The following is a 10507-nucleotide window of genomic DNA, read 5'->3' as shown; positions in this document are numbered from 1 at the left end:
GGCAAACAAAGGAGCATTGGAATATAACCAGCTATGTACTGGGTTCACTTGTTCCTGTTTGGAAGGTGAAGGAAGATGCATTATAAACTGCTGTTTCCTGAAGTAAAGCTAATATCTGGTTTGCTTTGAGTAATTATTCATTTCATATAAACCAACAAAATACAACCCATCTTGCCACTGCATTAAGAGAATATCCTGCATATTTACCCACACCTCTGATGACAGGAAGTGTTCTGCTTTTTCTAGGCAATTGAAGGAGAAATTAATGAGAAAATTACTCAGCCCACAGACACAAAAAATTTTGAATAGAGATGGAAATTAACTTAGATGTTATGATTTTAAGGCCTAAACTATGAGTATTTTTACTTTCCTCCCAAGTAACTTAGGATCAGAATTTACACAAAAAGTTATAATGACTTTCTTCACTTACCCAATAAAATCAGGTTTTGCACCACAGTGTGTCAGCATGATCTGTCTAACTTCATAAGAATTTTGAGAGATGCTGAGCACCCTGGCTGTAGATCAGGAATGCACTTAAACACGTGTATAACTTGAAGCACTTGAGCAGTTCCAGAAGAGAAATTCTGGCTGTACTAAGTTAACAGCAAGGTAATAGTAATTGTAACATTTTCATTGACTTTGGTCTATGCAAGGATTTCAACCATGAACTATGTTGCTTCTAATAAACTGCTTAAATCTAAGGTTTGTTGGTTTATTTAGATCAACTGGTGTAGCTAAGAAAAAAAAGACAATCTTCAGGGCACACAAGCCCTTCCCCAGAAGCAGTAGAATTCAAAGCTAAGTACAAGCTAAGGGTAAAAACAAGCACAGATGTTCAGTGTAACTCTGGATTGAATCTGGACCTTGTGTAGCTGAGAATGAACAGGAACACTCTGAAGATTCAGCATACATGTAAACATAAAACCATGGCAAAGGCCTTCCTTCAGACCTGCTTCATGTTGCTGCTCCATAGCAATCACTGAAAGGATTTAGGCACCTTTACGTAAGCAGCTGTATGACTTTGTTTCTTCTCTGTCTTTTGCAATCAAGAAAATCCTACAGAATCATAGTCATAGAGTCCCAAGGTCTGGTATTAGACTTTTTGTCATCATGCCTAGGGAAGAGAAGGACAAACCCACTTTGATATATATTTCAAAGTTATTTTACTTGGTATTTATTGATGAATACTCACAGTTATTCAATATTCTAAAATGGAAAGACTACTGCCATAACCACAAAATGCTTGCAAAAATAAAAGGACCATGAATTAAAAAAATATTTTTCATTTACATGTGAGTATCATATACTTTTTATTTGCAAGAAAAAAAGTATTTCTTGAATAACATGGTCATAATGTACTCCATACAATCAACAGACTGTGCCTGCAATTTCTTTTAAATTTGCAATTACTGAAAAAATCTCTGACTCTCCATAAGTAATCAGTCCTATTCTTTGTTGATATGCTTTGTCAGCAAAATGGTTACTGGATTTGTAGTATATCTATAACTAGGAATTAAAAACCACTTGTATTAGTACATTATAGGATCTATTTATTGCAGTAAGTAATGTTCATATGTGATTTTCAAATGCAGTAAAAGAAAATGGACTATTTGAGGTACCTACTTATTAAAAGGTGCCTGTCAGAGTATGTGTGAGACATCAGAAAGTTGTAATATTTCATTACAGCTACTCTGTGTTCATGTGAGGGGAAATGGAACATTCCTGCAGTAATTTTCCTGAATGTCTCAATATAACATCTTTGGTAGCTGTTTAAATCACTATACTTCTATGGATCTTGAATAAAGATGTCTATCTTAAATGCATTTAAAAAGACACCAACGTATGATGACCTAGCATCCTAAGATTAAACATTATACTGATGGGCATTTTTGCATATACACTGATGTTTACTTCCTATAATTTGAAATTGAAACAGTCACTACAAAAAAGATTTAGTAAAGCTTTACACAAATACAATGATACCCACTCTGTAACTTTTGCTGATGTGACAACTGCACATGAATATATATATATTTATGTATATCTAATTATTACTCATATGCAATAACACCTACAAACATACTTAGTGGTTCACAGTGCTGTTTTGTACTTACTGTGAAATAATTTCAACTTCTTCATACCTACAAAGGAACAAAGAACAATATAGCTGCACAGACAACATAGCAAAGAGGCATGTATTTCATAATATTACATTTTCCTGTTTTGCGGTTTATTTTATGCATAATTCATTTCTGCTATGGGTATTCTATTAGTTCATTTGCAGCTCAGGGTTAGAACAGGCAGTAGGTTATGTATTTTCTTTTGCTGTAACTATTGAGAATTAAATCAAACAAGATAATCTTCCAAAAACATGCAGACTGCACAAAAAGAAATCTGCCTTGAAAAACATTTGCTCTATCATATTTTAGGAGAGGACTTATCTAGAGTGTTTCGAACACTGAAATCATCAACTTACAGACTCACACAACTTGTTGGAAACTTGATCTTTTGGAAAGGTTAACACAATATGAATTAAATGTCAAATTCCCCTCCGCCCCCTTGCTGAGCCTTCTCCTAGGAAAACACATGCAGTCCACCTTCAAGGACCTCTGGATTACACTGTATGGATACACGAAGCTGATTCTCCCCCCATATTAGTGTAATTAGCACTGCCTTCATTAAAATTAACAGAATACTCACTGTGTGTTTCAGGGCAGCACTGGGCACTAGGTTATGCATAGCACTCACTTGTTTATATGGCATGTGTCTCCTTTCCCTCCCAACAGCACCATCCTTGCACAATATACACCTCAGAATCTCCCAAAGCACTGACAATAATTACTTGAATCCATATTAACAAGCACTATAGGCGCTGGTGTAGTGGATTTGTATTTGCTTTGATGTCTACTTACTGTTTTTTCATTTCTTTAAATTTCAAATCGTGTTACAGAGCTTCTTGTGATTGGTAATGATTTACATATGGTGCCCACAGGACCACAGCATCACATGGGAGGCCCCTAGTTTATCTGGACAAAAAAATGAGGGTTATTAGAACTGTAAAAAAGTCAAGAAGCTGGCTAAAGGCAGAACGGCAATATGCACATCACTTAAAAAGTGAAGCACTAGTATGGAAGAAAATACCTTGCAATGAATTGTGGGAGCATTTTGTTTTCTTAGCACAAGAAATTAATTCGATAAAATTTTATCTTAGTTTAGGCATTGAGCTATAATTATGCATATAGTTACATGCTTTATTCAGAAAGTACTTTACCTTGGTCTATTCACTTTTCCAAAGACAGAAATTAAAATTCTTGCCCACTTTCCTCTATTTCTTTCATAGCAGTTATATTCAGTTTCTCATACATGATTTTGCATACTGTGTCTGGTTAAAGATGAGAGCAAATAAGTGGCTGAATCAGATGTTTTAAATTAATATCTGAAAACCAGCAAAATAGAAGGCTGGAGGCTGATCATTATCCCCACAAACCACTGTATATTCCACATCAAACATGAGAAATTCTATCTATTAAGCCCATCCAGTAATAACTACAGATAACCTAACAGAAAAATGAGCCCAAGAGCAGGAGATGGGGAGTCAAAAGGAGGTCATACCAAACAACAGCTATTTGTTGTTAAAGCAAGCAAACAAAACCTCTTAAAACAATCCTCTCTCAGGATTGAAGGGGCAAAACACTCACACAGCTTCTGAGCAATCTCCCAGCTTGTTGGATAAGGGAAAATCTGCACGGTTCTAACTATAGGGATGAAATACACTATATCCTATAACCACACTGCTATGAAGCAAATCTAATCAATGTGTTACAGCAAACACATTTCTGACATTTTGGAACAAAACTCATAGATGGTGTACTGCCCAAATACAGACTATATTTAACTATAGTTTCTTTTACTATGCAGTAGAATATTTTAATTTGTAAGAAAATACATTAAGGCATCAGGTACAGATCTTTACTAGCTTCAGATAGAGATTCAGGCCTCCACTGCTCTACAACTAAACACCAGGTAAGACAGTACTTGCAAAGCACTGCACTGACAAAGCTTGTTTGGAGTATTAGGAGTTTCATGGCCACAACAGGTAGTACAATCATTCTTCAGCATTCTTGGGCACTTAAACAGAATATGGGTTATTCCCTGTTCCTGAGAGCTTCTATTGTTCTGAAGTGACTCTAGAATATAATAATTTATCACCTGGGCTGTTATTCCGTAAGTAGAACTAAACAACTGACATTGCTGAACACAGTTGAAAATACCTTTTATTTCAAAGGAAACAGAATAAGGAAATAATATTGAAAAAGCCTATGTAAGCTGCAATGACTATTTCTTCTAGTCCTGTAAAATTAAATATCAAGAGAAATTGGCTGCAAATTTCAACACAAGGAACATGCATGTCAGAGAAAACACATGCAAGCAGATCTTCAGAAGTAGCCCTGGTTTTGGTAATGTCATCCATGTACCAAGAGGTACATCTTATCCATGGGATAGCAATAGCAAAAAGGTAGTGGAAAAGTCCCTAATTATGAAATAAAAGTTGCCTTAAGATAAACAGGACTAAAACCAGAACAAAATCTGTTTATATGTAAGACTAGCTAAATGTGTTAAAAAGCAGACACTAGACAGTTCTGTTTTCCTGCAATAGGGAGATAAAAGGAAAAGGAACCCCAACCTACTTCACCCTTTACACTTCAGGCGTAGTGACAATGTTAAAAGGGTAAGAGGGCAGACAGAAGCATCGCAGACACTCCTAGTCAAAAGTATAAAAATGTGTGTGCCAGGCACGTGATTAAGTGAAACAAAACCCATGCAAAGTTGGAGAGTCCTACTTCTAGTATCTTCATCCTTACAACATCTGCCTCTCTCATTATCACATTTGTCTGCTGTAATCTCTGTTTACTACTTTCTTATCCCTTAATCTGCACCCTTTCACTTGCCAGTATCCAAACCACACGTTAATTTTTATCCTTTATTTCCAAACCAGAAAACTATTCCTAAGCTTATTAAATTTCCTCTCCCCTAACTCCATTCTTTCCTGAGCAGCAGTCAACATCACTACCTCTTGCTTTCCCACAGGAGATACCAGGAGCCCTAAAACAAGACTAAGTTCCCATATGTGAGCTGAACTGCTTTGTAAAAACTCTTATCCTGTGGTACCAGTCTGCACAAGAGAACAGAAAGTGGACTGTGTACATGAACTACCCAGGTGGGCAAATGGCTGCTGCAGAGAAGTAAGTCACACCTCTCAGCTGCCCAGCCATTCTCCAGAGCAGCATCACAATGAAGACAACCAAATCAAATCACAGAATCACAGAATGATTTGGGTTGGAAGAGACCTTAAAGACCATCTAATTCCAACCCCCTGCCATGTGCAGAGGGACAGCTTCCACTAGAGCAGGTTGCTCCAAGCCCCGTCCAACCTGGCCTTGTACACTGCCACGGATGGGGCAGCCACAGCTTCTCTGTACCAGTGCCTCACCGCCCTCACTCTAAGTATGTCTCAGAGGTCTGATGAAGTCCTAAAAGGGTTTCTTCAAGAAAGAATTTTATACCACACTTTGCTAGGATTGAGTGCATGCTTACCAAACAGAAAATGTTAAAAACTATTTTACTCAGTTTAATTGAGCGTTATCAACTTCATTTTACATCATTACTTTTTATTCAGCATCAGCATTCAACAACCCCTGTAAAGAAGAAAATCCAATGCATCCAATAAAAAACTGACATTTGATACACTTCCATCAAGTAGTGTAAGAAAAAAACTTTTAATTTACCAAGTGTAACAATATCTGAGTCTGACCTAAAGCCTTTGTACTCTACTGCTAAAACACCTCATGTACTGTGAAATTCTGCTCTTTTTGAGCATATTCTGGGGGCAGAAATCCTTGAGCTCCTACAGAAACAAAATATCTGAAGGACTCACTGGGGAAGATTAACAGATTTGCCTTGTGTATTGTGTCTTATGAGATGTTTTGACTGAAACTTTGCAGAGATTCAACGGCATTTTGTCTCAGGCTGGTTTATCTATGAAATTCTGTGAAATGTCGGGCGGCGGGTCACGCAGTAGCTCAGCTGACCCGGCCCTGAGCACGCAGGAGGTTGGACCAGATGATCTGAGGCACAAAGCAACAGGATCTTTCTTTTCTAATCCAAACACCTCAATATGTGCATGCTGGGGAAAGTGCTCGAAACACTGCATATTCCTAGGGGTTTGATATTAAAGAACACAACAGTCAAGCAACAAAAACACCCATGGCTCGGATGTGGATGTACAGTCCTACACACGAGCTCGGTGCAAGTAAGCAGGCACATGAAAAGGAAATTGATGGAAGCGTTCTGGGCCGTGGGGTGGGATCCTTTCCCTTGGCTCTTTCCGTGGGGGAACACACAGCCGACCGGCGAGCATCAAGAGCAGCAAGCCCCGCGCTGCCCTGGCCCTCTCCCGCTCCCGAGGGGACGATCGCCCCACAGGTACCCACCCACAGCGGTGGCCGGACCCCGAGCCACTCCGGCAGCGCGAAGAGCCACACGTCAAGTGACCCTGCCTCAGGAGAACGCTCTCCCGGCAACTCCCCCTCCCCGCCATGCCTCGGGCGGCCTCACCCCCTTGAAGCGCCCTGCGGGCGGTGGTACAGCCCTGCCCGACGCTCCCCGGCCCCGCCGGCCAATGGAACCTCCGGCACAGAAACGTTTAAATTCGAGCCCTCAACGATTTTGCCCCTCCGCCGGCAGATGGCCAGGGCTCCCGCAAACACCGCCCGAGCGAAGGGAAGCCGCCTTTCCCCCAACCCCGCGTCCGTTTTTAACATCATCCCCGTTTCGGTCCCGGTCCCGTCCCCCCCCTCCCCATTTCCCCCCCTGCAACGGCCCACCGATGCCGTGCGCACGCGCGGCTCGCGCCGCCCCGCCCTTCCCGCCGTGCGCGCTCTCGTCCCCGCCCGCCCCGCCTCAGCCCCGCTCCGCTCCGCGCCGCCGTGTGGGCGGTGCGCGCCGCCGATCGCCTCCGTCGGGGCGGGGGCGGTGCCGCGGGAGCCGCAGCCTCCTCTCGGCCCGCGGCGGCCCCGGTCGGTGCGTGGGTCCCGCTGCTGTTTCCCGCTCCGCTTATCCCGGGGCGGCTTCAGGCTAAGCCTCCCGCTCCCCTGCGCTCGCTTGCGAGTGAGGTAAACTCGGTGTGTGGTGCCCGCGCAGCCGTTGCGTTTCAGGTGAGGGACGGGGGGAAGCTGAAAGAGCTCGGAGGTACTCACTTCCCCCCCCACAGCGCCTCTCCGGCTGCCCCGTGCGCGAAGCCCCGCCGCTCCCTCGCTTCTCTTCTCCCGGCGAAGTAAAACCAGCCCCATCCCCAATATGGGCTGCACGTTGAGCGCCGAGGACAAGGCGGCGGTGGAGAGGAGCAAGATGATCGACAGGAACCTGCGGGAGGATGGCGAGAAGGCGGCCAGGGAGGTCAAGCTGCTTCTCTTAGGTAAGGACTGCCGGGAGGCGATGGTCCGTCCCAATGAATAACCCCATCCCCCTAGCCTTGAGGTGTGCTCCCCTCCCCGCGCCGCCCCGCCTGAGGTGAGGCCGGGGCAGGTGCCCGCCGGGCCGGCGCGCCGCTGCGGCGGCACCGCGGGGGGCGGCTGGGCGGGCGGGGGGATGCTCGCCTCGGATAACGCCGCAGTGGGCTTTGTGCTCATGGCCCCTCAGAAGTTCCTGGGGTGAGGCGGCGGGGGGGAGGGGGGCACAGCGGCTGTAGACGAAGATGGGCGCCTCGGCTTCTGCCCGCGGCCCTCTGGGGAAACGGGACGGCGTCGTTTGTCCCGGGGCCCTTGTTGCAAGCGGGCCCTGGCTTCCATCTAAAGGGGATAACATCTGAAACTTGTGACGTGGGTTCTGCGTGCCTCGGCTCAGAGGAAGGAGATTTTAGGATGGAGGATGTTCGCTCTTAATGTTTTTTGTAGACCTGAACATCTAAACTGTTGTTGCAAGAATAAAGTGCAGAAAGCATCAAAGGAACACACGGCAAAGCACCGTTTAACTTTTGGTAGTGTTTTATTTTTGTGCAAGTTGCTCGGCGAGTACAACCTAGATGGGGTTCCAGATCTGCGACCCACAAATTACGTGACCTATGTAATATGCTATCATGTATTCCTGAGTTCTGCTCACAAGTACTTGAAGCTGTCTTTTTTGTACATTTTAAGTGATACGCTTGTGTGTAAAGATAAGTAAAATAAGATGATTTTTAAAATGTCTATACGAGAGAAAAGGAAGTGAGGGGTTTAATTAGAAATACCTTTGTGCAGAACTAAAACTACTGTACAACTCGCAGACAGCTGAATGCTGAAAGATTTGTATTACATTGATGATGTAGGGAGTTTTGCAGTATATCCCATATTGCTAAACCAGACTGGATCCTCCTAATCCTGAGTTAAGTAGCTTTTGAGTTGCAGCTTTCCTCGTGCAGCCTTTCCTCTCCCAGAGCTACAGTTTCAGGCAAACCTCGACGTTGATTATGCTAGATTACTCACCTACAGTGCTTTGTTCGCTGCAGACATTGTAATAGACCTCTTAAATAACTTCTTTCTGTTGTGAAATTTTAAAATAGCTCCAGAAAGGTACAGGAAAGTGAAGCTCTTTCATGTGTAGACGAAGAGATGAAACAAACTAGTACGGGAGAAAGGAATGTCTTAAAATGTGTTTATGGCTTGTAAAATTTGCTTGTGAGGGAAACGATTAGAGCTTTTTTAATCGGTTTGTTTTCCAGAAAGTGATAGGCTTTTGGTTGGTGCTGTGCTGTATGCCCCTGGAATCCTCAGATTGCTGCATGGAAAGGTTATCCTGTGTGGGTTCAATAACAATACTGCAGAAGATGTTACTGACTTTTTCAAAGGTGTCAGAATAATGCTTTATATGTCTTCTGGCAAGGCTTTTGAAATGATTTTTTAGTCTTTTGCTGTTCTGCGTGGAACTTCTAGTACACGTAGTTTGGTAGTCGTCTTCATATCTCTCATCATATTCTGTGGATGTGGATCAAGTCCTCATCTGTAGAAAGATGCTTTAATCTTTAGAATTAATTGTCACCATTTTCAGTTGTTTAATGCTGTTATGTCTAAAGCCCTCTGTTATGAGCTTCTATTTTTAAGTTTTATAAATTGTGTTTATAATGCAGAACAGCTTTTGAGAAAAGTATGTTTTCTGCTGGAATGTTATGAAATCTTAGTATATGGAACAAATGCTCAAATAGATGTGTTTTCTCATAGTGTTCCAAGCAGTAAGTAGCTCAGTTAGTTTAGTATTTCGCCCTCCCCTCTTAAAAGGAAGTGTGAATTCTAGCAGACTAACTTCTTTAGGACCAGTGTTTGAATCATCATGTAAACAAAAATTGCCTACTTGTTTACTGATCTCCCGGGTTTTGTATATACACCTATGGATGTATTTGTGTATTTCACATGTCTTGGAGTGAAAGTTTTTCTGTTACTTTTCCTTGTAACTGTGTCAGATGTCTTAAATGTTACGTGAATGCCTTATCTGATGGCAAAACTATTTAAAGTTACTTCCACTAGAGTCACTTTCTTCTCACTGTTCACTTTCCCAATTGCTTGTTCAGCCCATATGTCATAGTTTATCATCTACTTGGTTGTACTCCTACATCTATGTATGGGCTTGTTCTGTCAAAAAGATACAGAAATGAAAGGAAAAGTACAAATTGTGGGCTGCTGCCAGGAAAATACAGTGTGTGAGAGACATCTAAAATACCTTACTATGTAGACAAAGAGCATGTTGCTGTATACCTATTGACCCAATAGGATGCATTTATTCCAACATCTATAAAAACCTGTATCTTTGTGTAGTGATTAGAGAATCCTACTGAAGCTTGAGCTAGAATGCTTAATTAAGGGACGATGTTTTTATAAAATCAGTCTATTTCTAGCCTTTGAATTTAATTTATTCCATTATAAGCTTTACTAAAGGTTTTTCTAAAACAGAAAATTGCATTGATTTAATTAAGAGATAGATGTGACATTGCTGTACCTATACTATGACTTTGTGAACAATATCACTGATCCATGTTAGGTATATATTTTGTTGTCTTCTTGCTAGGAAGAAGCAGACATATTTAAGCTGAGCGAAGTAGTATTGGCCTGGAATATCTAACTTTCACCATGCCTTTGAATTGGTGTATCATTTTGTACAAATTTGCAGGCCATTTGGAATAAAAATACTGGATTCTGATCAAGATCCATGTATAGCAGTATTTTAACCTTGTAATTCTGCACACTTCAATGTGCTATCCCAGCAGCAGGAGAACCTTTACTGGAAAATTTCTGAGCACCGTCCTCGTTATTAGAAGTAGGCTGAATTTGAGCATGTAGTTTGTATGCCAAATTCAGAATGCTTGTTTATACACAGAATTTGGTGATTTTGTTTTTTAAAATCATTAAATAAATAGGCTTCTGTCATTCAAAATTATATCAGTGTATGACAAAGAAATACTTAAATTTCATGGGAACTCAAC

The 10507-nt window shown here is 41.9% G+C and overlaps 1 protein-coding gene and 1 long non-coding RNA gene across 3 annotated transcripts in view; one reads left to right on the top strand and one right to left on the bottom strand.

The window, feature by feature from the left end:
• Positions 1 to 691: 691 nt before the first annotated feature.
• LOC115605164 lies at positions 692 to 6867 on the bottom strand. Of its 2 annotated transcripts, XR_003990527.1 has the most exons (5): positions 6616 to 6867; positions 3272 to 3382; positions 2913 to 3026; positions 2115 to 2141; positions 692 to 1114 (listed from the first exon to the last, which is right to left on the bottom strand). It is a non-coding gene; the product is annotated as an uncharacterized LOC115605164 (long non-coding RNA). The 2 variants fall into 2 exon arrangements; XR_003990526.1 differs by lacking the exon at positions 3272 to 3382 and having other exon boundaries at positions 6616 to 6816.
• Positions 6868 to 6973: 106 nt separating this feature from the next.
• LOC115605163 (guanine nucleotide-binding protein G(i) subunit alpha-1) overlaps positions 6974 to 10507 on the top strand; it is a 33385-nt gene continuing 29851 nt past the window's right edge. Inside the window, exons 1-2 of the mRNA XM_030479176.1 lie at positions 6974 to 7172; positions 7271 to 7474. Coding sequence (XP_030335036.1) covers positions 7357 to 7474 — 118 coding nt within the window. The 5' untranslated portion in view covers positions 6974 to 7172; positions 7271 to 7356. The remainder of the gene's footprint in view (positions 7173 to 7270; positions 7475 to 10507) is intronic.

Source organism: Strigops habroptila, chromosome 3, assembly GCF_004027225.2.
Source record: "Strigops habroptila isolate Jane chromosome 3, bStrHab1.2.pri, whole genome shotgun sequence".
Classification (NCBI taxonomy): domain Eukaryota; kingdom Metazoa; phylum Chordata; class Aves; order Psittaciformes; family Psittacidae; genus Strigops; species Strigops habroptila.
This window is presented reverse-complemented; position numbering and strand designations above follow the sequence as displayed.